This window comes from Salvelinus fontinalis, chromosome 1, assembly GCF_029448725.1.
Source record: "Salvelinus fontinalis isolate EN_2023a chromosome 1, ASM2944872v1, whole genome shotgun sequence".
NCBI lineage: Eukaryota > Metazoa > Chordata > Actinopteri > Salmoniformes > Salmonidae > Salvelinus > Salvelinus fontinalis.
In genome coordinates this window covers 1,987,313-2,015,070 of record NC_074665.1, presented here as the reverse complement: position 1 = coordinate 2,015,070, position 27,758 = coordinate 1,987,313, and the positions used below count along the sequence as shown (strand labels likewise).

General features: G+C 47.6%; 1 protein-coding gene across 1 annotated transcript in view; it reads right to left on the bottom strand.

The window, feature by feature from the left end:
- The window catches only part of lyst (lysosomal trafficking regulator), a 264,577-nt gene that overhangs the window by 146,225 nt on the left and 90,594 nt on the right, over positions 1 to 27,758 (bottom strand). Inside the window, exons 15-17 of the mRNA XM_055935436.1 lie at positions 16,819 to 16,995; positions 5,619 to 5,994; positions 1 to 93 (exon numbers count right to left, since the gene is read on the bottom strand). The exon at positions 1 to 93 is cut by the window's left edge and continues 64 nt beyond it. Coding sequence (XP_055791411.1) covers positions 1 to 93; positions 5,619 to 5,994; positions 16,819 to 16,995 — 646 coding nt within the window. The remainder of the gene's footprint in view (positions 94 to 5,618; positions 5,995 to 16,818; positions 16,996 to 27,758) is intronic.

Genomic DNA, 27,758 nt, shown 5'->3' with positions numbered 1-27,758 from the left:
TGGAGAGAATGTGCATCAGGCTCTCCTCCACCACCCTCTGCCCATCCGGGGTGGCCCCCAGGTCGGGCTCCAACGTAGGAGCCTTCCCCTCCTCTGGAGCACAGAGAGAAAAACAATACAAATCCATCCACATTTCAATAGAAAGATAAGAGAAGCAGTGATTAATTCTGTTAAACTGATCCAACACACAGGGTTGGGTAAGTTACTTTCTAAATCTAAGACGTTACAGTTAGGCTATTAGTTACCTGTCCAAAATTGGAAATCCGTAACGTAGCTAACTTTTGGATTACCCAAACCCAGTAATCTGATTACTTTCCGTTACTTTTAGATTACTCCCAAACTCAGTAATCTGATTACTTTCCATTACTTTTAGATTACTTTCCATTACTTTTAGATTACTTCCAAACCCAGTAATTAGATTACTTTCCATTACTTTTGGATTACCCAAACCCAGTAATCTCGTTACTTTTAGATTACTTCCCCTTCAAGAGGAATTAGAAGGGGCCTCCCGAGTGGCGCAGCGGTCTAAGACACTGCATCAAAAAGGCATTAGAAGACGACAAAAAAAATGAATTTTACCAATTGAATGACAACTATTGCAGGAGTTTACATAGATGGCCATAAATGGATGTTGCAATTTACTTGATGGGTTAGGTATGTTTTGAACCCATTCTACTACAATACAGATAATGCTATATATTTACATAACAAACCAAAGTCTGTCAGGTTTCCATTCATTCTAATTGACCTCTTGATCTTCAAAATTATGACTTGGAAATATTGATTAGAGCGTAACACAAAAACCAAGTGTGGTGGAAATTCACCACCAGGGACACTAGAAGTCAATCTGAAATGAATCCTCCTGTATTATCAGTGTGCTGGAGAGGTTCAAACCAACTCAATGCACCGTAGTACACATCTCAATCAGGAGCTCTAACGGGGCAGTCCAGGCAGTTGTTTTATTTGTGGCTATTCATAGTTACATTTGCATGATTTAGCATAATTTATTTATTAATTAATCATTACCGTTTTGTTTCCTTCATGTGACTGTCCAATACTGGTTCATAACATGTGACCGATCAATACTGGTTCATAACATGTGACTGATCAATACTGGTTCATAACATGTGACCGATCAATACTGGTTCATAACATGTGACCGATCAATACTGGTTCATAACATGTGACCGACCAATACTGATTCATTTTTTTAAAATTTATTTTACCGTTATTTTACCAGGTAAGTTGACTGAGAACACATTCTCATTTGCAGCAACTACCTGGGGAATAGTTACAGGGGAGAGGAGGGGGATGAATGAGCCAATTGTAAACTGGGGATTATTAGGTGACCATGATGGTTTGAGGGCCAGATTGGGAATTTAGCCAGGACACCGGGGTTACACCCCTACTCTTACGATAAGTGCCATGGGATCTTTAATGACCTCAGAGAGTCAGGACACCCGTTTAACGTCCCATCCGAAAGACGGCACCCTATACAGGACAGTGTCCCCAATCACTGCCCTGGGGCATTGGGATATTTTTTAGACCAGAGGAAAGAGTGCCTCCTACTGGCCCTCCAACACCACTTCCAGCAGCATCTGGTCTCCCATCCAGGGACTGACCAGGACCAACCCTGCTTAGCTTCAGAAGCAAGCCAGCAGTGGTATGCAGGGTGGTAAGCTGCTGGCAATAACATGTGACTGATCAATACTGGTTCATAACATGTGACTGATCAATACTGGTTCATAACATGTGACTGATCAATACTGGTTCATAACATGTGACTGATCAATACTGGTTCATAACATGTGACCGACCAATACTGGTTCATAACATGTGACTGATCAATACTGGTTCATAACATGTGACTGATCAATACTGGTTCATAACATGTGACCGACCAATACTGGTTCATAACATGTGACCGACCAATACTGGTTCATAACATGTGACTGATCAATACTGGTTCATAACATGTGACCGACCAATACTGGTTCATAACATGTGACCGACCAATACTGGTTCATAACATGTGACTGATCAATACTGGTTCATAACATGTGACTGATCAATACTGGTTCATAACATGTGACTGATCAATACTGGTTCATAACATGTGACTGATCAATACTGGTTCATAACATGTGACTGATCAATACTGGTTCATAACATGTGACCGATCAATACTGGTTCATAACATGTGACCGACCAATACTGGTTCATAACATGTGACCGACCAATACTGGTTCATAACATGTGACCGACCAATACTGGTTCATAACATGTGACCGACCAATACTGGTTCATAACATGTGACTGATCAATACTGGTTCATAACATGTGACTGATCAATACTGGTTCATAACATGTGACTGATCAATACTGGTTCATAACATGTGACCGACCAATACTGGTTCATAACATGTGACCGACCAATACTGGTTCATAACATGTGACTGATCAATACTGGTTCATAACATGTGACTGATCAATACTGGTTCATAACATGTGACCGACCAATACTGGTTCATAACATGTGACCGATCAATACCTCACAGGGCTTCTTCTCTCTAAGCTGAGCCCTTAAAACTGAAATATCTTTCGTTCTCAAAACAAAGGTCTGGGCGTACTGCCAAACTGCAGCTACTGATAGTGAGGATTTGTTCAGTCAGTCACTTTATGTTGTCACGGAGGACTGATTTGGACCAATTGCTTCAAAATATTGTTGAAAAATAAATGCTGGTCTCATGGAATTGCATGACTTGAGCACTACCGAAAACGGCTATTACCGTGAGAAAAACGACCCACTGCCTATTGTTCACATTTGTCAAATCAAATGTATTTATAAAGCCCTTCTTACATCAGCTGATATCTCAAAGTGCTGTACAGAAACCCAGCCTAAAATCCCAAACAATTTGTGTAGGTGACACTTTGATATCTGGAGAATATCAGCTGTTTAAGTCTATTAAAAGTGCACAAGTTTGAGCATGTGAACGTTAGGACTATGGGAAAAATATTGAATCAGCCCCAGCAAACATGTCCCCATGTGGGTATTTGGCGGGAAAGTTGGGCTAGCCCACACCAGCCCAAAACACACGGGTTAGCTAGCCCGCACCAGCCCAAAACACACGGGCCGGCTAGCCCGCACCAGCCCAACACGGGCTAGCTAGCCCGCACCAGCCCAACACGGGCTAGCTAGCCCGCACCAGCCCAACACGGGCTAGCTAGCCCGCACCAGCCCAACACGGGCTAGCTAGCCCGCACCAGCCCAACACGGGCTAGCTAGCCCGCACCTTCCCAACACGGGCTAGCCAGCCCGCACCTTCCCAACACGGGCTAGCCAGCCCGCACCAGCCCAACACGGACTAGCCAGCCCGCACCAGCCCAACACGGACTAGCCAGCCCGCACCATCCCAACACGGACTAGCCAGCCCGCACCAGCCCAACACGGGCCGGCTAGCCCGCACCAGCCCAACACGGGCCGGCTAGCCCGCACCAGCCCAACACGGACTGGCCAGCCCGCACCAGCCCAACACGGACTGGCCAGCCCGCACCAGCCCAACACGGACTAGCCAGCCCGCACCAGCCCAACACGGGCCGGCTAGCTCGCACCAGCCCAACACGGGCTAGCCAGCCCGCACCAGCCCAACACGGACTAGCCAGCCCGCACCAGCCCAACACGGGCCGGCTAGCCCGCACCAGCCCAACACGGGCCGGCTAGCCCGCACCAGCCCAACACGGACTGGCCAGCCCGCACCAGCCCAACACGGACTAGCCAGCCCGCACCAGCCCAATACGGGCCGGCTAGCTCGCACCAGCCCAACACGGGCTAGCCAGCCCGCACCAGCCCAACACGGGCTAGCTAGCCCCCACCAGCCCAACACGGGCTAGCTAGCCCGCACCAGCCCAACACGGGCTAGCCCGCACAAAACCCAGCTAGAGGTGGGGGCTCATAATATTTAGGGGTGCGGTTTACAGTTATTTTGGTGCAAACATTACTGAGAGTGTCGTTCCAGTGGTCTGTTGTGTGATGTGTAATTGTCCTGTCGTTCCAGTGGTCTGTTGTGTGATGTGTAATTGTCCTGTCGTTCCAGTGGTCTGTTGTGTGATGTGTAATTGTCCTGTCGTTCCAGTGGTCTGTTGTGTGATGTGTAATTGTCCTGTCGTTCCAGTGGTCTGTTGTGTGATGTGTAATTGTCCTGTCGTTCCAGTGGTCTGTTGTGTGATGTGTAATTGTCCTGTCGTTCCAGTGGTCTGTTGTGTGATGTGTAATTGTCCTGTCGTTCCAGTGGTCTGTTGTGTGATGTGTAATTGTCCTGTCGTCCCAGTGGTCTGTTGTGTGATGTGTAATTGTCCTGTCGTTCCAGTGGTCTGTTGTGTGATGTGTAATTGTCCTGTCGTTCCAGTGGTCTGTTGTGTGATGTGTAATTGTCCTGTCGTTCCAGTGGTCTGTTGTGTGATGTGTAATTGTCCTGTCGTTCCAGTGGTCTGTTGTGTGATGTGTAATTGTCCTGTCGTTCCAGTGGTCTGTTGTGTGATGTGTAATTGTCCTGTCGTTCCAGTGGTCTGTTGTGTGATGTGTAATTGTCCTGTCGTTCCAGTGGTCTGTTGTGTGATGTGTAATTGTCCTGTCGTCCCAGTGGTCTGTTGTGTGATGTGTAATTGTCCTGTCGTTCCAGTGGTCTGTTGTGTGATGTGTAATTGTCCTGTCGTTCCAGTGGTCTGTTGTGTGATGTGTAATTGTCCTGTCGTTCCAGTGGTCTGTTGTGTGATGTGTAATTGTCCTGTCGTTCCAGTGGTCTGTTGTGTGATGTGTAATTGTCCTGTCGTTCCAGTGGTCTGTTGTGTGATGTGTAATTGTCCTGTCGTCCCAGTGGTCTGTTGTGTGATGTGTAATTGTCCTGTCGTCCCAGTGGTCTGTTGTGTGATGGTTGTGAACATGATGCTGTTTTATCAGACTTCACACAGTGTCCACAGCATCAGGAACACCCCTTTTTCATGAATAGCAAACCACTTAAAAATGCTAACCTCCCCTGTTATTGTAATGGTGAGAGGTTAGCATGTCTTGGGGGTATGATATAAAATGCTAACCTCCCCTGTTATTGTAATGGTGAGAGGTTAGCATGTCTTGGGGGTATGATATAAAATGCTAACCTCCCCTGTTATTGTAATGGTGAGAGGTTAGCATGTCTTGGGGGTATGATATAAAATGCTAACCTCCCCTGTTATTGTAATGGTGAGAGGTTAGCATGTCTTGGGGGTATGATATAAAATGCTAACCTCCCCTGTTATTGTAATGGTGAGAGGTTAGCATGTCTTGTGATTATGATATAAAATGCTAACCTCCCCTGTTATTGTAATGGTGAGAGGTTAGCATGTCTTGTGATTATGATATAAAATGCTAACCTCCCCTGTTATTGTAATGGTGAGAGGTTAGCATGTCTTGTGATTATGATATGAAATGCTAACCTCCCCTGTTATTCTAATGGTGAGAGGTTAGCATGTCTTGGGGGTATGATCTTTGTGCCTCTGTAATCATGTATTTTACCTATAGAGATATAATTCCATGTGGCCTATGATGTGATAAACCTTCATCGTATTTCATTGCGTGCTCTTACCCTTCTCTGCATGTCTCTCTCCCTCTTCATTCTCAGCCACCTTTATCCAGACAGAGGCAGAGAACCCAGAGGCCATGTGTGGCCAGCAGTTCTGTCCCACCAGAGGGAGGTGTAACGGGGCAACGTGCCACGGAGAGGTCCTTAGATGTCCTGGTTCCTCTCTTCCATCCCCCTCCCTGCGTCCCGGGGACGGCTTCCCCCCCTTCCACAGCATCCCGACACCCTTCCCCCCCGACCCCCCATTTTGTCGGGAGCCAGGGGAGGTACCGCCAGGGAATGACGCGCCGCCGAGGATCATAGGATAGGAGAGGAAGTAGAGAGGCTCCATGTCCACGTTGGCCTGGACGATCTGGAGGACGCCTTTCAGTAGGATGTCCTGGGGGAAAGGGGATGTTACAATAGTGTGAACTCTACATTCTATTCCATCACCAAAACCACCTACTTTAACCTACCAACATACCTAAACCACCTGCTATAACCTACCCATATACCTAAACCACCTGCTATAACTTACCCATATACCTAAACCACTTGCTATAACCTACCCATATACCTAAACCACCTGCTATAACTTACCCATATACCTAAACCACCTGCTATAACCTACCCATATACCTAAACCACTTGCTATAACCTACCCATATACCTAAACCACCTGCTATAACTTACCCATATACCTAAACCACCTGCTATAACCTACCCATATACCTAAACCACCTGCTATAACTTACCCATATACCTAAACCACTTGCTATAACCTACCCATATACCTAAACCACCTGCTATAACTTACCCATATACCTAAACCACTTGCTATAACCTACCCATATACCTAAACCACCTGCTATAACCTACCCATATACCTAAACCACCTGCTATAACTTACCCATATACCTAAACCACCTGCTATAACCTACCCATATACCTAAACCACCTGCTATAACTTACCCATATACCTAAACCACCTGCTATAACCTACCCATATACCTAAACCACCTGCTATAACTTACCCATATACCTAAACCACCTGCTATAACCTACCCACATACCTAAACCACCTGCTATAACCTACCCATATACCTAAACCACCTGCTATAACCTACCCATATACCTAAACCACTTGCTATAACCTACCCATATACCTAAACCACCTGCTATAACTTACCCATATACCTAAACCACCTACTATAACCTACCCACATACCTAAACCACCTGCTATAACCTACCCACATACCTAAACCACCTGCTATAACCTACCCATATACCTAAAACACCTGCTATAACCTACCCATATACCTAAACCACCTGCTATAACTTACCCATATACCTAAACCACTTGCTATAACCTACCCATATACCTAAACCACCTGCTATAACTTACCCATATACCTAAACCACTTGCTATAACCTACCCATATACCTAAACCACCTGCTATAACTTACCCATATACCTAAACCACTTGCTATAACCTACCCATTTACCTAAACCACCTGCTATAACCTACCCATATACCTAAACCACCTGCTATAACTTACCCATATACCTAAACCACTTGCTATAACCTACCCATATACCTAAACCACCTGCTATAACTTACCCATATACCTAAACCACCTGCTATAACCTACCCATATACCTAAACCACCTGCTATAACTTACCCATATACCTAAACCACCTGCTATAACCTACCCATATACCTAAACCACCTGCTATAACTTACCCATATACCTAAACCACTTGCTATAACCTACCCATATACCTAAACCACCTGCTATAACTTACCCATATACCTAAACCACTTGCTATAACCTACCCATATACCTAAACCACCTGCTATAACTTACCCATATACCTAAACCACTTGCTATAACCTACCCATATACCTAAACCACTTGCTATAACCTACCCATATACCTAAACCACTTGCTATAACCTACCCATATACCTAAACCACCTGCTATAACCTACCCACATACCTAAACCACCTGCTATAACCTACCCATATACCTAAACCACCTGCTATAACCTACCCATATACCTAAACCACTTGCTATAACCTACCCACATACCTAAACCACCTGCTATAACCTACCCACATACCTAAACCACCTGCTATAACCTACCCACATACCTAAACCACCTGCTATAACCTACCCATATACTGTATATACATATACATATAATGTAACAGTGATAGGTTTAGGTTACTGTCATTCATATTCACCCAGTTCAATGTAACAGTGATAGGTTTAGGTTACTGTCATTCATATTCACCCAGTTCAATGTAACAGTGATAGGTTTAGGTTACTATCATTCATATTCACCCAGCTCAATGTAACAGTGATAGGTTTAGGTTTCTGCCATTCATATTCACCCAGTTCAATGTAACAGTGATAGGTTTAGGTTACTGTCATTCATATTCTCCCAGTTCAATGTAACAGTGATAGGTTTAGGTTACTGCCATTCATATTCACCCAGTTCAATGTAACAGTGATAGGTTTAGGTTACTGTCATTCATATTCTCCCAGTTCAATGTAACAGTGATAGGTTTAGGTTACTGTCATTCATATTCACCCAGTTCAATGTAACAGTGATAGGTTTAGGTTACTGCCATTCATATTCACCCAGTTCAATGTAACAGTGATAGGTTTAGGCTACTGTCATTCATATTCACCCAGTTCAATGTAACAGTGATAGGTTTAGGTTACTGTCATTCATATTTACCCAGTTCAATGTAACAGTGATAGGTTTAGGTGACTGTCATTCATATTCACCCAGTTCAATGTAACAGTGATAGGTTTAGGTTACTGTCATTCATATTCACCCAGTTCAATGTAACATTGATAGGTTTAGGTTACTGTCATTCATATTCACCCAGTTCAATGTAACAGTGATAGGGTTTAGGTTACTGTCATTCATATTCACCCAGTTCAATGTAACAGTGATAGGTTTAGGTTACTGTCATTCATATTCACCCAGTTCAATGTAACAGTGATAGGTTTAGGTTACTATCATTCATATTCACCCAGTTCAATGTAACAGTGATAGGTTTAGGTTACTGTCATTCATATTCACCCAGTTCAATGTAACAGTGATAGGTTTAGGTTACTGTCATTCATATTCACCCAGTTCAATGTAACAGTGATAGGTTTAGGTTACTACATGCTAATTTCCTCGTCTGAGGAGCCTCCACTGCCACACACACACACACACACACACACACACACACACACACACACACACACACACACACACACACACACACACACACACACACACACACACACACACACACACACACACACACACACACACACACACACACACACACACACACACACACACACACACAAGCTGGGTGATTCATATCCATATGATCAAACAACAAGGTGGAGGATATTGAAACAGGGGACATGCGTCATCCTGACAACTTAGGTTAAAATGAACTGTGTGCGCATGCCAAACCCAAAGGAAAACAGGACAGCAGTTCCAGGAAGACCCGAGGAGCTGTTTGAACTGTGTGCGCATGCCAAACCCAAAGGAAAACAGGACAGCAGTTCCAGGAAGACTGAGGAGCTGTTTGAACTGTGTGCGCATGCCAAACCCAAAGGAAAACAGGACAGCAGTTCCAGGAAGACCCGAGGAGCTGTTTGAACTGTGTGCGCATGCCAAACCCAAAGGAAAGCAGGACAGCAGTTCCAGGAAGACCCGAGGAGCTGTTTGAACTGTGTGTGCATGCCAAACCCAAAGGAAAACAGGACAGCAGTTCCAGGAAGACAGGAGGAGCTGTTTGAACTGTGTGTGCATGCCAAACCCAAAGGAAAACAGGACAGCAGTTCCAGGAAGACCCGAGGAGCTGTTTGAACTGTGTGTGCATGCCGAACCCAAAGGAAAACAGGACAGCAGTTCCAGGAAGACCCGAGGAGCTGTTTGAACTGTGTGTGCATGCCGAACCCAAAGGAAAACAGGACAGCAGTTCCAGGAAGACCCGAGGAGCTGTTTGAACTGTGTGTGCATGCCGAACCCAAAGGAAAGCAGGACAGCAGTTCCAGGAAGACCCGAGGAGCTGTTTGAACTGTGTGGCATGCCAAACCCAAAGGAAAACAGGACAGCAGTTCCAGGAAGACCCGAGGAGCTGTTTGAACTGTGTGGCATGCCGAACCCAAAGGAAACAGGACAGCAGTTCCAGGAAGACCCGAGGAGCTGTTTGAACTGTGTGGCATGCCGAACCCAAAGGAAACAGGACAGCAGTTCCAGGAAGACCCGAGGAGCTGTTTGAACTGTGTGGCATGCCGAACCCAAAGGAAAGCAGGACAGCAGTTCCAGGAAGACCCGAGGAGCTGTTTGAACTGTGTGTGCATGCCGAACCCAAAGGAAAACAGGACAGCAGTTCCAGGAAGACCCGAGGAGCTGTTTGAACTGTGTGGCATGCCGAACCCAAAGGAAAGCAGGACAGCAGTTCCAGGAAGACCCGAGGAGCTGTTTGAACTGTGTGGCATGCCGAACCCAAAGGAAAACAGGACAGCAGTTCCAGGAAGACCCGAGGAGCTGTTTGAACTGTGTGGCATGCCGAACCCAAAGGAAAGCAGGACAGCAGTTCCAGGAAGACCCGAGGAGCTGTTTGAACTGTGTGGCATGCCGAACCCAAAGGAAAGCAGGACAGCAGTTCCAGGAAGACCCGAGGAGCTGTTTGAACTGTGTGGCATGCCGAACCCAAAGGAAAGCAGGACAGCAGTTCCAGGAAGACCCGAGGAGCTGTTTGAACTGTGTGGCATGCCGAACCCAAAGGAAAACAGGACAGCAGTTCCAGGAAGACCCGAGGAGCTGTTTGAACTGTGTGGCATGCCGAACCCAAAGGAAAACAGGACAGCAGTTCCAGGAAGACCCGAGGAGCTGTTTGAACTGTGTGCGCATGCCAAACCCAAAGGAAAGCAGGACAGCAGTTCCAGGAAGACCCGAGGAGCTGTTTGAACTGTGTGTGCATGCCAAACCCAAAGGAAAGCAGGACAGCAGTTCCAGGAAGACCAGAGGAGCTGTTTGAACTGAGTGTGCATGCCGAACCCAAAGGAAAACAGGACAGCAGTTCCAGGAAGACCCGAGGAGCTGTTTGAACTGTGTGGCATGCCGAACCCAAAGGAAAACAGGACAGCAGTTCCATGGAAGACCCGAGGAGCTGTTTGAACTGTGTGGCATGCCGAACCCAAAGGAAAGCAGGACAGCAGTTCCAGGAAGACCCGAGGAGCTGTTTGAACTGAGCCGGCAGCCAGATATCAATTAACACAACATCCGTTTCCTATCAAATCTCATTACATTCATCACAACCACCGTTTCCACACGTATAAAACCTGCAGTGAAATGCTAGCTCCCTCAACAGCAGTACAATAATATATATCTATAGTAACTAGCATACTAGCTCCCTCAACAGCAGTACAATAATCAATAATATATATAGTGACTAGCATGCTAGCTCCCTCAACAGCAGTACAATAATCAATAATATATATGGTGACTAGCATGCTAGCTCCCTCAACAGCAGTACAATAATCTATATCTATAGTAACAAGCATGCTAGCTCCCTCAACAGCAGTACAATAATCAATAATATATATAGTGACTAGCATGCTAGCTCCCTCAACAGCAGTACAATAATCAATAATATATATAGTGACTAGCATGCTAGCTCCCTCAACAGCAGTACAATAATCAATAATATATATAGTGACTAGCATGCTAGCTCCCTCAACAGCAGTACAATAATCTATATCTATAGAAACAAGCATGCTAGCTCCCTCAACAGCAGTACAATAATCAATAATATATATAGTGACTAGCATGCTAGCTCCCTCAACAGCAGTACAATAATCAATAATATATATAGTGACTAGCATGCTAGCTCCCTCAACAGCAGTACAATAATCAATAATATATATAGTGACTAGCATGCTAGCTCCCTCAACAGCAGTACAATAATCAATAATATATATAGTGACTAGCATGCTAGCTCCCTCAACAGCAGTACAATAATCTATATCTTTAGTAACTAGCATGCTAGCTCCCTCAACAGAAGTACAATAATCTATATCTTTAGTAACTAGCATGCTAGCTCCCTCAACAGCAGTACAATAATATATATCTTTAGTATCTGGCATGCTAGCTCCCTCAACAGCAGTACAATAATCTATATCTATAGTAACTAGCATGCTAGCTCCCTCAACAGCAGTACAATAATCTATATCTATAGTAACTAGCATGCTAGCTCCCTCACCAGAAGTACAATAATCTATATCTATAGTAACTAGCATACTAGCTCCCTCAAATGAAGTACAATAATCTATATCTATAGTAACAGGCATTATAGCTCCCTCAACAACAGTACAATAATCTATATCTATAGTAACTAGCATGCTAGCTCCCTCAACAGCAGTACAATCTATATCTATAGTAACTAGCATGCTAGCTCCCTCAACAGCAGTACAATAATCTATATCTATAGTAACTAGCATGCTAGCTCCCTCAACAGCAGCACAATAATCTATATCTATAGTAACTAGCATGCTAGCTCCCTCAACAGCAGTACAATAATCTATATCTATAGTAACTAGCATGCTAGCTCCCTCAACAGCAGCACAATAATATATAATAACAAGCATGCTAGCTCCCTCAACAGCAGTACAATAATCTAAAGCTATAGTAACTAGCATGCTAGCTCCCTCAACAGCAGTACAATAATCTATATCTTTAGTAACTAGCATGCTAGCTCCCTCAACAGCAGTACAATAATCTATATATATAGTAACTAGCATGCTAGCTCCCTCAACAGCAGTACAATAATCTATATCTTTAGTAACTAGCATGCTAGCTCCCTCAACAGCAGTACAATAATCTATATCTATAGTAACTAGCATGCTAGCTCCCTCAACAGCAGTACAATAATCTATATCTATAGTAACTAGCATGCTAGCTCCCTCAACAGCAGTACAATAATCTATATCTTTAGTAACTAGCATGCTAGCTCCCTCAACAGCAGTACAATAATCTATATCTATAGTAACTAGCATGCTAGCTCCCTCAACAGCAGTACAATAATCTATATCTAACTAGCATGCTAGCTCCCTCAACAGCAGCACAATAATATATATCTTTAGTGACTAGCATGCTAGCTCCCTCAACAGCAGTACAATAATCTATATCTATAGTAACTAGCATGCTAGCTCCCTCAACAGCAGCACAATAATCTCTTTATATATAGTGACTAGCATGCTAGCTCCCTCAACAGCAGCACAATAATCTATATCTATAGTAACTAGCATGCTAGCTCCCTCAACAGCAGTACAATAATCTATATCTATAGTAACTAGCATGCTAGCTCCCTCAACAGCAGCACAATAATATATAATAACAAGCATGCTAGCTCCCTCAACAGCAGTACAATAATCTAAAGCTATAGTAACTAGCATGCTAGCTCCCTCCACAGCAGTACAATAATCTATATCTATAATAACTAGCATGCTAGCTCCCTCCACAGCAGTACAATAATCTATATCTATAGTAACTAGCATGCTAGCTCCCTCAACAGAACTACAATAATCTGTACCGGTACCCCCTGTATATAGCCTCCACATTGACTCTGTACCTGTACCCCTGTATATAGCCTCCACATTGACTCCGTACCTGTACCCCCTGTATATAGCCTCCACATTGACTCTGTACCGGTACCCCCTGTATATAGCCTCCACATTGACTCTGTACCGGTACCCCCTGTATATAGCCTCCACATTGACTCTGTACCGGTACCCCCTGTATATAGTCTCCATATTGACTCTGTACCTGTACCCCCTGTATATAGCCTCCACATTGACTCTGTACCGGTACCCCCTGTATATAGCCTCCACATTGACTCTGTACCGGTGCCCCCTGTATATAGCCTCCACATTGACTCTGTACCGTAACACCCTGTATATAGCCTCCACATTGACTCTGTACCGGTGCCCCCTGTATATAGCCTCCACATTGACTCTGTACCGGTACCCCCTGTATATAGCCTCCACATTGACTCTGTACCGTAACACCCTGTATATAGCCTCCACATTGACTCTGTACCGTAACACCCTGTATATAGCCTCCACATTGACTCTGTACCGTAACACCCTGTATATAGCCTCCACATTGACTCTGTACCGTAACACCCTGTATATAGCCTCCACATTGACTCTGTACCGTAACACCCTGTATATAGCCTCCACATTGACTCTGTACCGGTACACCCTGTATATAGCCTCCACATTGACTCTGTACCGGTACCCCCTGTATATAGCCTCCACATTGACTCTGTACCGGTACCCCCTGTATATAGCCTCCACATTGACTCTGTACCGGTACCCCCTGTATATAGCCTCCACATTGACTCTGTACCGGTACCCCCTGTATATAGCCTCCATATTGACTCTGTACCGGTACCCCCTGTATATAGCCTCCACATTGACTCTGTACCGGTACCCCCTGTATATAGCCTCCACATTGACTCTGTACCGGTACCCCCTGTATATAGCCTCCACATTGACTCTGTACAGGTACCCCCTGTATATAGCCTCCACATTCACTCTGTACCGGTACCCCCTGTATATAGCCTCCACATTCACTCTGTACCGGTACCCCCTGTATATAGCCTCCACATTCACTCTGTACCGGTACCCCCTGTATATAGCCTCCACATTGACTCTGTACCGGTACCCCCTGTATATAGCCTCCACATTGACTCTGTACCGGTACCCCCTGTATATAGCCTCCACATTGACTCTGTACCGGTACCCCCTGTATATAGCCTTCACATTGACTCTGTACCGTAATACCCTGTATATAGCCTCCACATTGACTCTGTACCGGTACCCCCTGTATATAGCCTCCACATTGACTCTGTACCGTAACACCCTGTATATAACCTCCACATTGACTCTGTACCGGTAACCCCCTGTATATAGCCTCCACATTGACTCTGTACCGTAATACCCTGTATATAGCCTCCACATTGACTCTGTACCGTAATACCCTGTATATAGCCTCCACATTGACTCTGTACCGGTACCCCCTGTATATAGCCTCCACATTGACTCTGTACCGGTACCCCCTGTATATAGCCTCCACATTGACTCTGTACCGTAACACCCTGTATATAGCCTCCACATTGACTCTGTACCGGTACCCCCTGTATATAGCCTCCACACTGACTCTGTACCGGTACCCCCTGTATATAGCCTCCACATTGACTCTGTACCGGTACCCCCTGTATATAGCCTCCACATTGACTCTGTACCGTAACACCCTGTATATAGCCTCCACATTGACTCGGTACCAGTACCCCTGTATATAGCCTCCACATTGACTCTGTACCGGTACCCCCTGTATATAGCCTCCACATTGACTCTGTACCGTAACACCCTGTATATAGCCTCCACATTGACTCTGTACCGGTACCCCCTGTATATAACCTCCACATTGACTCTGTACCGGTACCCCCTGTATATAACCTCCACATTGACTATGTACCGTAACACCCTGTATATAGCCTCCACATTGACTCGGTACCAGTACCCCTGTATATAGCCTCCACATTGACTCTGTACCGTAACACCCTGTATATAGCCTCCACATTGACTCTGTACCGTAACACCCTGTATATAGCCTCCACATTGACTCGGTACCAGTACCCCTGTATATAGCCTCCACATTGACTCTGTACCGTAACACCCTGTATATAGCCTCCACAGACTCTGTACCGTAACACCCTGTATATAGCCTCCACATTGTACCGTAACACCCTGTATATAGCCTCCACATTGACTCTGTACCGGTACCCCCTGTATATAGCCTCCACATTGACTCTGTACCGGTACCCCCTGTATATAGCCTCCACAGACTCTGTACCGTAACACCCTGTATATAGCCTCCACATTGACTCTGTACCGTAACACCCTGTATATAGCCTCCACATTGACTCTGTACCGGTAACCCCCTGTATATAGCCTCCACATTGACTCTGTACCGTAACACCCTGTATATAGTCTCCACATTGACTCTGTACCTGTACCCCCTGTATATAGCCTCCACATTGACTCTGTACCGGTACCCCCTGTATATAACCTCCACATTGACTCTGTACCGTAACACCCTGTATTTAGCCTCCACATTGACTCGGTACCAGTACCCCTGTATATAGCCTCCACATTGACTCTGTACCGTAACACCCTGTATATAGCCTCCACATTGACTCGGTACCAGTACCCCTGTATATAGCCTCCACATTGACTCTGTACCGTAACACCCTGTATATAGCCTCCACAGACTCTGTACCGTAACACCCTGTATATAGCCTCCACATTGACTCTGTACCGGTACCCCCTGTATATAGCCTCCACATTGACTCTGTACCGGTACCCCCTGTATATAGCCTCCACATTGACTCTGTACCGTAACACCCTGTATATAGCCTCCACATTGACTCTGTACCGTAACACCCTGTATATAGCCTCCACATTGACTCTGTACCGGTACCCCCTGTATATAGCCTCCACATTGACTCTGTACCGGTACCCCCTGTATATAGCCTCCACATTGACTCTGTACCGTAACACCCTGTATATAGCCTCCACATTGACTCTGTACCGTAACACCCTGTATATAGCCTCCACATTGACTCTGTACCGTAACACCCTGTATATAGCCTCCACATTGACTCTGTACCGTAACACCCTGTATATAGCCTCCACATTGACTCTGTACCGTAACACCCTGTATATAGCCTCCACATTGACTCTGTACCGTAACCCCCTGTATATAGCCTCCACATTGACTCTGTACCGTAACCCCCTGTATATAGCCTCCACATTGACTCTGTACCGTAACCCCCTGTATATAGCCTCCACATTGACTCTGTACCGTAACCCCCTGTATATAGCCTCCACATTGACTCTGTACCGTAACACCCTGTATATAGCCTCCACATTGACTCTGTACCGTAACACCCTGTATATAGTCTCCACATTGACTCTGTACCGTAACACCCTGTATATAGCCTCCACATTGACTCTGTATTGGTACACCCTGTATATAGCCTCCACATCGACTCTGTACCGGTACCCCCTGTATACAAATACTATTTTATTTATATACGATACGGAAGTGATAATTGGTTGCTACTCACAGTGGGCGGATTCTTCTCCTGGAAGAGGCGGATCAACAGGGCCAGTTCCTCGGCTGTGATTCGTCGGCTCATCATGGCAACCAGCAGTTCCACCAGTACCGTCTGGCAGTCTATATAGCTGGCATCTGATTGTGACAGAATGCTCTGGAAAGCAGTCAGAATGGTCTTTACCGCTCCCTGTAAGCAGAGGAAGAGGAGGGGTTAACCATAGTATTAGAGGTGGGAGGAAGACACGAGACAGATGGATAGACGATCCAGTCTCTCCTGGTTCCTGGACAACTGATCACAACAAACAACACCATCCACTGATCACAACAAACAACTGATCACAACAAACAACTGATCACAACAAACAACACCATCCACTGATCACAACAAACAACTGATCACAACAAACAACTGATCACAACAAACAACACCATGGTATAGGGGATGAGAGGTAGACAGCAGGTAGTGGTATAGGGGATGAGAGGTAGACAGCAGGTAGTGGTATAGGGGATGAGAGGTAGACAGCAGGTAGTGGTATAGGGGATGAGAGGTAGACAGTGCAGGTAGTGGTATAGGGGATGAGAGGTAGACAGTGCAGGTAGTGGTATAGGGGATGAGAGGTAGACAGTGCAGGTAGTGGTATAGGGGATGAGAGGTAGACAGCAGGTAGTGGTATAGGGGATGAGAGGTAGACAGCAGGTAGTGGTATAGGGGATGAGAGGTAGACAGCAGGTAGTGGTATAGGGGATGAGAGGTAGACAGCAGGTAGTGGTATAGGGGATGAGAGGTAGACGGCAGGTAGTGGTATAGGGGATGAGAGGTAGACAGTGCAGGTAGTGGTATAGGGGATGAGAGGTAGACAGCAGGTAGTGGTATAGGGGATGAGAGGTAGACGGCAGGTAGTGGTATAGGGGATGAGAGGTAGACGGCAGGTAGTGGTATAGGGGATGAGAGGTAGACAGTGCATGTAGTGGTATAGGGGATGAGAGGTAGACAGTGCAGGTAGTGGTATATGGGATGAGAGGTAGACAGCAGGTAGTGGTATATGGGATGAGAGGTAGACAGTGCAGGTAGTGGTATAGGGGATGAGAGGTAGACGGCAGGTAGTGGTATAGGGGATGAGAGGTAGACAGCAGGTAGTGGTATATGGGATGAGAGGTAGACAGTGCAGGTAGTGGTATAGGGGATGAGAGGTAGACGGCAGGTAGTGGTATAGGGGATGAGAGGTTGACAGCAGGTAGTGGTATAGGGGATGAGAGGTAGTCAGTGCAGGTAGTGGTATAGGGGATGAGAGGTAGACAGTGCAGGTAGTGGTATAGGGGATGAGAGGTAGTCAGTGCAGGTAGTGGTATAGGGGATGAGAGGTAGACAGCAGGTAGTGGTATAGGGGATGAGAGGTAGTCAGTGCAGGTAGTGGTATAGGGGATGAGAGGTAGACAGCAGGTAGTGGTATAGGGGATGAGAGGTAGACAGCAGGTAGTGGTATAGGGGATGAGAGGTAGACAGCAGGTAGTGGTATAGGGTATGAGAGGTAGACAGCAGGTAGTGGTATAGGGGATGAGAGGTAGACAGCAGGTAGTGGTATAGGGGATGAGAGGTAGACAGCAGGTAGTGGTATAGGGGATGAGAGGTAGACAGTGCAGGTAGTGGTATAGGGGATGAGAGGTATACAGCAGGTAGTGGTATAGGGGATGAGAGGTAGACAGCAGGTAGTGGTATAGGGGATGAGAGGTAGACAGCAGGTAGTGGTATAGGGGATGAGAGGTAGACAGTGCAGGTAGTGGTATAGGGGATGAGAGGTAGACAGCAGGTAGTGGTATAGGGGATGAGAGGTAGACAGTGCAGGTAGTGGTATAGGGGATGAGAGGTAGACAGCAGGTAGTGGTATAGGGGATGAGAGGTAGACAGTGCAGGTAGTGGTATAGGGGATGAGAGGTATACAGCAGGTAGTGGTATAGGGGATGAGAGGTAGACAGTGCAGATAGTGGTATAGGGGATGAGAGGTAGACAGTGCAGGTAGTGGTATAGGGGATGAGAGGTAGTCAGAGCAGGTAGTGGTATAGGGGATGAGAGGTAGACAGTACAGGTAGTGGTATAGGGGATGAGAGGTAGACAGAGCAGGTAGTGGTATAGGGGATGAGAGGTAGTCAGTCCAGGTAGTGGTATAGGGGATGAGAGGTAGACAGTGCAGGTAGTGGTATAGGGGATGAGAGGTAGACAGTGCAGGTAGTGGTATAGGGGATGAGAGGTAGACGGCAGGTAGTGGTATAGGGGATGAGAGGTAGACGGCAGGTAGTGGTATAGGGGATGAGAGGTAGACGGCAGGTAGTGGTATAGGGGATGAGAGGTAGACAGCAGGTAGTGGTATAGGGGATGAGAGGTAGTCAGTGCAGGTAGTGGTATAGGGGATGTGAGGTAGACGGCAGGTAGTGGTATAGGGGATGAGAGGTAGACGGCAGGTAGTGGTATAGGGGATGAGAGGTAGACAGTGCAGGTAGTGGTATAGGGTAGTGGTATAGGGGATGAGAGGTAGACAGTGCAGGTAGTGGTATAGGGGATGAGAGGTAGACAGCAGGTAGTGGTATAGGGGATGAGAGGTAGTCAGCAGGTAGTGGTATAGGGGATGAGAGGTAGACAGCAGGTAGTGGTATAGGGGATGAGAGGTAGACAGCGCAGGTAGTGGTATAGGGGATGAGAGGTAGACAGCAGGTAGTGGTATAGGGGATGAGAGGTAGTCAGTGCAGGTAGTGGTATAGGGGATGAGAGGTAGTCAGAGCAGGTAGTGGTATAGGGGATGAGAGGTAGACAGTGCAGGTAGTGGTATAGGGGATGAGAGGTAGACAGCAGGTAGTGGTATAGGGGATGAGAGGTAGTCAGTGCAGGTAGTGGTATAGGGGATGAGAGGTAGACAGCAGGTAGTGGTATAGGGGATGAGAGGTAGACAGCAGGTAGTGGTATAGGGGATGAGAGGTAGACAGTGCAGGTAGTGGTATGGGGGATGAGAGGTAGTCAGTGCAGGTAGTGGTATAGGGGATGAGAGGTAGACAGTGCAGGTAGTGGTATAGGGGATGAGAGGTAGACAGCAGGTAGTGGTATAGGGGATGAGAGGTAGACAGTGCAGGTAGTGGTATAGGGGATGAGAGGTAGACAGCAGGTAGTGGTATAGGGGATGAGAGGTAGTCAGAGCAGGTAGTGGTATAGGGGATGAGAGGTAGACAGCAGGTAGTGGTATAGGGGATGAGAGGTAGACAGTGCAGGTAGTGGTATAGGGGATGAGAGGTAGACAGCAGGTAGTGGTATAGGGGATGAGAGGTAGACGGTTGGTAGTGGTATAGGGGATGAGAGGAAGACAGCAGGTAGTGGTATAGGGGATGAGAGGTAGACAGCAGGTAGTGGTATAGGGGATGAGAGGTAGACAGTACAGGTAGTGGTATAGGGTAGTGGTATAGGGGATGAGAGGTAGACAGCAGGTAGTGGTATAGGGGATGAGAGGTAGACAGTGCAGGTAGTGGTATAGGGGATGAGAGGTAGACAGTGCAGGTAGTGGTATAGGGGATGAGAGGTAGACAGTGCAGGTAGTGGTATAGGGGATGAGAGGTAGACAGTGCAGGTAGTGGTATAGGGGATGAGAGGTAGACAGTGCAGGTAGTGGTATAGGGGATGAGAGGTAGACAGTGCAGGTAGTGGTATAGGGGATGAGAGGTAGACAGCAGGTAGTGGTATAGGGGATGAGAGGTAGACAGCAGGTAGTGGTATAGGGGATGAGAGGTAGACAGTACAGGTAGTGGTATAGGGGATGAGAGGTAGTCAGTGCAGGTAGTGGTATAGGGGATGAGAGGTAGTCAGTGCAGGTAGTGGTATAGGGGATGAGAGGTAGACAGTGCAGGTAGTGGTATAGGGGATGAGAGGTAGACAGCAGATAGTGGTATAGGGGATGAGAGGTAGTCAGAGCAGGTAGTGGTATAGGGGATGAGAGGTAGACAGTGCAGGTAGTGGTATAGGGGATGAGAGGTAGACAGTGCAGGTAGTGGTATAGGGGATGAGAGGTAGACAGTGCAGGTAGTGGTATAGGGGATGAGAGGTAGTCAGAGCAGGTAGTGGTATAGGGGATGAGAGGTAGTCAGAGCAGGTAGTGGTATAGGGGATGAGAGGTAGACAGTGCAGGTAGTGGTATAGGGGATGAGAGGTAGACAGTGCAGGTAGTGGTATAGGGGATGAGAGGTAGACAGTGCAGGTAGTGGTATAGGGGATGAGAGGTAGACAGTACAGGTAGTGGTATAGGGGATGAGAGGTAGACGGCAGGTAGTGGTATAGGGGATGAGAGGTAGACAGTACAGGTAGTGGTATAGGGGATGAGAGGTAGACAGCAGGTAGTGGTATAGGGGATGAGAGGTAGACAGCAGGTAGTGGTATAGGGGATGAGAGGTAGACGGCAGGTAGTGGTATAGGGGATGAGAGGTAGACGGCAGGTAGTGGTATAGGGGATGAGAGGTAGACAGTACAGGTAGTGGTATAGGGGATGAGAGGTAGACAGTACAGGTAGTGGTATAGGGGATGAGAGGTAGACAGCAGGTAGTGGTATAGGGGATGAGAGGTAGACAGCAGGTAGTGGTATAGGGGATGAGAGGTAGACAGTGCAGGTAGTGGTATAGGGGATGAGAGGTAGACAGTAGGTAGTGGTATAAGGGATGAGAGGTAGACAGTACAGGTAGTGGTATAGGGGATGAGAGGTAGACAGTGCAGGTAGTGGTATAGGGGATGAGAGGTAGACAGCAGGTAGTGGTATAGGGGATGAGAGGTAGACAGCAGATAGTGGTATAGGGGATGAGAGGTAGACAGCAGGTAGTGGTATAGGGGATGAGAGGTAGTCAGTGCAGGTAGTGGTATAGGGGATGAGAGGTAGTCAGTGCAGGTAGTGGTATAGGGGATGAGAGGTAGACAGCAGGTAGTGGTATAGGGGATGAGAGGTAGACAGAGCAGGTAGTGGTATAGGGGATGAGAGGTAGTCAGTGCAGGTAGTGGTATAGGGGATGAGAGGTAGTCAGTGCAGGTAGTGGTATAGGGGATGAGAGGTAGACAGCAGGTAGTGGTATAGGGGATGAGAGGTAGACAGCAGGTAGTGGTATAGGGGATGAGAGGTAGACAGCAGGTAGTGGTATAGGGGATGAGAGGTAGACAGTACAGGTAGTGGTATAGGGGATGAGAGGTAGACAGTGCAGGTTGTGGTATAGGGGATGAGAGGTAGACAGCAGGTAGTGGTATAGGGGATGAGAGGTAGACAGCAGGTAGTGGTATAGGGGATGAGAGGTAGACAGTGCAGGTAGTGGTATAGGGGATATGGTAGTCAGTGCAGGTAGTGGTATAGGGGATGAGAGGTAGACAGTGCAGGTAGTGGTATAGGGGATGAGAGGTTGTGGTATAGGGGATGAGAGGTAGACAGCAGGTAGTGGTATAGGGGATGAGAGGTAGACAGTGCAGGTAGTGGTATAGGGGATGAGAGGTAGACAGTACAGGTAGTGGTATAGGGGATGAGAGGTAGACGGCAGGTAGTGGTATAGGGGATGAGAGGTAGACGGCACGTAGTGGTATAGGGGATGAGAGGTAGACGGCAGGTAGTGGTATAGGGGATGAGAGGTAGACGGCAGGTAGTGGTATAGGGGATGAGAGGTAGACGGCAGGTAGTGGTATAGGGGATGAGAGGTAGACAGTGCAGGTAGTGGTATAGGGGATGAGAGGTAGACGGCAGGTAGTGGTATAGGGGATGAGAGGTAGACAGTGCAGGTAGTGGTATAGGGGATGAGAGGTAGACGCCAGGTAGTGGTATAGGGGATGAGAGGTAGACAGTACAGGTAGTGGTATAGGGGATGAGAGGTAGACGGCAGGTAATGGTATAGGGGATGAGAGGTAGACAGTACAGGTAGTGGTATAGGGGATGAGAGGTAGACAGCAGGTAGTGGTATAGGGGATGAGAGGTAGACAGCAGGTAGTGGAATAGGGGATGAGAGGTAGACAGTACAGGTAGTGGTATAGGGGATGAGAGGTAGACAGTGCAGGTAGTGGTATAGGGGATGAGAGGTAGACAGCAGGTAGTGGTATAGGGGATGAGAGGTAGACAGCAGATAGTGGTATAGGGGATGAGAGGTAGACAGCAGGTAGTGGTATAGGGGATGAGAGGTAGTCAGTGCAGGTAGTGGTATAGGGGATGAGAGGTAGTCAGTGCAGGTAGTGGTATAGGGGATGAGAGGTAGACAGCAGGTAGTGGTATAGGGGATGAGAGGTAGACAGAGAAGGTAGTGGTATAGGGGATGAGAGGTAGTCAGTGCAGGTAGTGGTATAGGGGATGAGAGGTAGACAGTGCAGGTAGTGGTATAAGGGATGAGAGGTAGACAGTGCAGGTAGTGGTATAGGGGATGAGAGGTAGTCAGTGCAGGTAGTGGTATAGGGGATGAGAGGTAGACAGCAGGTAGTGGTATAGGGGATGAGAGGTAGACAGCAGGTAGTGGTATAGGGGATGAGAGGTAGACAGTACAGGTAGTGGTATAGGGGATGAGAGGTAGACGGCAGGTAGTGGTATAGGGGATGAGAGGTAGACAGTGCAGGTAGTGGTATAGGGGATGAGAGGTAGTCAGTGCAGGTAGTGGTATAGGGGATGAGAGGTAGACAGTGCAGGTAGTGGTATAGGGGATGAGAGGTAGACAGCAGGTAGTGGTATAGGGGATGAGAGGTAGACGGCAGGTAGTGGTATAGGGGATGAGAGGTAGACAGCAGGTAGTGGTATAGGGGATGAGAGGTAGTCAGCAGGTAGTGGTATAGGGGATGAGAGGTAGACAGTGCAGGTAGTGGTATAGGGGATGAGAGGTAGTCAGTGCAGGTAGTGGTATAGGGGATGAGAGGTAGACGGCAGGTAGTGGTATAGGGGATGAGAGGTAGACGGCAGGTAGTGGTATAGGGGATGAGAGGTAGACAGTGCAGGTAGTGGTATAGGGGATGAGAGGTAGACGGCAGGTAGTGGTATAGGGGATGAGAGGTAGACGGCAGGTAGTGGTATAGGGAATGAGAGGTAGACAGTGCAGGTAGTGGTATAGGGGATGAGAGGTATACAGCAGGTAGTGGTATAGGGGATGAGAGGTAGACGGCAGGTAGTGGTATAGGGGATGAGAGGTAGACAGTGCAGGTAGTGGTATAGGGGATGAGAGGTATACAGCAGGTAGTGGTATAGGGGATGAGAGGTAGACGGCAGGTAGTGGTATAGGGGATGAGAGGTAGACGGCAGGTAGTGGTATAGGGGATGAGAGGTAGACAGTGCAGGTAGTGGTATAGGGGATGAGAGGTAGACGGCAGGTAGTGGTATAGGGGATGAGAGGTAGACAGCAGGTAGTGGTATAGGGGATGAGAGGTAGACAGCAGGTAGTGGTATAGGGGATGAGAGGTAGACGGCAGGTAGTGGTATAGGGGATGAGAGGTAGACGGCAGGTAGTGGTATAGGGGATGAGAGGTAGACGGCAGGTAGTGGTATAGGGGATGAGAGGTAGACAGCAGGTAGTGGTATAGGGGATGAGAGGTAGACGGCAGGTAGTGGTATAGGGGATGAGAGGTAGACAGTGGAGGTAGTGGTATAGGGGATGAGAGGTAGACGCCAGGTAGTGGTATAGGGGATGAGAGGTAGACAGTACAGGTAGTGGTATAGGGGATGAGAGGTAGACAGTAGGTAGTGGTATAAGGGATGAGAGGTAGACAGTACAGGTAGTGGTATAGGGGATGAGAGGTAGACAGCAGGTAGTGGTATAGGGGATGAGAGGTAGACAGCAGGTAGTGGTATAGGGGATGAGAGGTAGACAGCAGGTAGTGGTATAGGGGATGAGAGGTAGACAGTGCAGGTAGTGGTATAGGGGATATGGTAGTCAGTGCAGGTAGTGGTATAGGGGATGAGAGGTAGACAGTGCAGGTAGTGGTATAGGGGATGAGAGGTAGTGGTATAGGGGATGAGAGGTAGACAGTACAGGTAGTGGTATAGGGGATGAGAGGGAGTCAGCAGGTAGTGGTATAGGGGATGAGAGGTAGACAGTGCAGGTAGTGGTATAGGGGATGAGAGGTAGACAGCAGGTAGTGGTATAGGGGATGAGAGGTAGACAGCAGGTAGTGGTATAGGGGATGAGAGGTAGACAGTACAGGTAGTGGTATAGGGGATGAGAGGTAGTCAGTGCAGGTAGTGGTATAGGGGATGAGAGGTAGACAGTGCAGGTAGTGGTATAGGGGATGAGAGGTAGACAGTGCAGGTAGTGGTATAGGGGATGAGAGGTAGACAGTGCAGGTAGTGGTATAGGGGATGAGAGGTAGACAGTGCAGGTAGTGGTATAGGGGATGAGAGGCAGACAGTGCAGGTAGTGGTATAGGGGATGAGAGGTAGACAGTAGGTAGTGGTATAAGGGATGAGAGGTAGACAGTACAGGTAGTGGTATAGGGGATGAGAGGTAGACAGTGCAGGTAGTGGTATAGGGGATGAGAGGTAGACAGCAGGTAGTGGTATAGGGGATGAGAGGTAGACAGCAGGTAGTGGTATAGGGGATGAGAGGTAGACAGCAGGTAGTGGTATAGGGGATGAGAGGTAGACAGTGCAGGTAGTGGTATAGGGGATGAGAGGTATACAGCAGGTAGTGGTATAGGGGATGAGAGGTAGACGCCAGGTAGTGGTATAGGGGATGAGAGGTAGACATCAGGTAGTGGTATAGGGGATGAGAGGTAGTCAGAGCAGGTAGTGGTATAGGGGATGAGAGGTAGACGGCAGGTAGTGGTATAGGGGATGAGAGGTAGACAGTGCAGGTAGTGGTATAGGGGATGAGAGGTAGACGCCAGGTAGTGGTATAGGGGATGAGAGGTAGACAGTGCAGGTAGTGGTATAGGGGATGAGAGGTAGACGGCAGGTAGTGGTATAGGGGATGAGAGGTAGACAGTGCAGGTAGTGGTATAGGGGATGAGAGGTATTCAGTGCAGGTAGTGGTATAGGGGATGAGAGGTAGACAGTGCAGGTAGTGGTATAGGGGATGAGAGGTATTCAGTGCAGGTAGTGGTATAGGGGATGAGAGGTAGACAGCAGGTAGTGGTATAGGGGATGAGAGGTAGACAGTGCAGGTAGTGGTATAGGGGATGAGAGGTAGACGGCAGGTAGTGGTATAGGGGATGAGAGGTAGACGGCAGGTAGTGGTATAGGGGATGAGAGGTAGACAGTGCAGGTAGTGGTATGGGGGATGAGAGGTAGACAGCAGGTAGTGGTATAGGGGATGAGAGGTAGACGGCAGGTAGTGGTATAGGGGATGAGAGGTAGACAGTGCAGGTAGTGGTATAGGGGATGAGAGGTAGACAGTACAGGTAGTGGTATAGGGGATGAGAGGTAGACGGCAGGTAGTGGTATAGGGGATGAGAGGTAGACAGTACAGGTAGTGGTATAGGGGATGAGAGGTAGACGGCAGGTAGTGGTATAGGGGATGAGAGGTAGACAGTACAGGTAGTGGTATAGGGGATGAGAGGTAGACAGTACAGGTAGTGGTATAGGGGATGAGAGGTAGACGGCAGGTAGTGGTATAGGGGATGAGAGGTAGACGGCAGGTAGTGGTATAGGGGATGAGAGGTAGACAGTACAGGTAGTGGTATAGGGGATGAGAGGTAGACAGTAGGTAGTGGTATAGGGGATGAGAGGTAGACAGTGCAGGTAGTGGTATAGGGGATGAGAGGTAGACAGCAGGTAGTGGTATAGGGGATGAGAGGTAGACGGCAGGTAGTGGTATAGGGGATGAGAGGTAGACAGTACAGGTAGTGGTATAGGGGATGAGAGGTAGACGGCAGGTAGTGGTATAGGGGATGAGAGGTAGACAGTACAGGTAGTGGTATAGGGGATGAGAGGTAGACAGCAGGTAGTGGTATAGGGGATGAGAGGTATACGGCAGGTAGTGGTATAGGGGATGAGAGGTAGACAGTGGAGGTAGTGGTATAGGGGATGAGAGGTAGACGGCAGGTAGTGGTATAGGGGATGAGAGGTAGACAGTACAGGTAGTGGTATAGGGGATGAGAGGTAGACGGCAGGTAGTGGTATAGGGGATGAGAGGTAGACAGTGCAGGTAGTGGTATAGGGGATGAGAGGTAGACGGCAGGTAGTGGTATAGGGGATGAGAGGTAGACAGTGGAGGTAGTGGTATAGGGGATGAGAGGTAGACGCCAGGTAGTGGTATAGGGGATGAGAGGTAGACAGTACAGGTAGTGGTATAGGGGATGAGAGGTAGACAGCAGGTAGTGGTATAGGGGATGAGAGGTAGACAGTGCAGGTAGTGGTATAGGGGATGAGAGGTAGACAGTAGGTAGTGGTATAAGGGATGAGAGGTAGACAGTACAGGTAGTGGTATAGGGGATGAGAGGTAGACAGTGCAGGTAGTGGTATAGGGGATGAGAGGTAGACAGCAGGTAGTGGTATAGGGGATGAGAGGTAGACAGCAGGTAGTGGTATAGGGGATGAGAGGTAGACAGTGCAGGTAGTGGTATAGGGGATATGGTAGTCAGTGCAGGTAGTGGTATAGGGGATGAGAGGTAGACAGTGCAGGTAGTGGTATAGGGGATGAGAGGTAGACAGTACAGGTAGTGGTATAGGGGATGAGAGGTAGTCAGCAGGTAGTGGTATAGGGGATGAGAGGTAGACAGTGCAGGTAGTGGTATAGGGGATGAGAGGTAGTCAGTGCAGGTAGTGGTATAGGGGATGAGAGGTAGACAGCAGGTAGTGGTATAGGGGATGAGAGGTAGACAGTGCAGGTAGTGGTATAGGGGATGAGAGGTAGACGGCAGGTAGTGGTATAGGGGATGAGAGGTAGACGGCAGGTAGTGGTTTAGGGGATGAGAGGTAGACGGCAGGTAGTGGTATAGGGGATGAAAGGTAGACGGCAGGTAGTGGTATAGGGGATGAGAGGTAG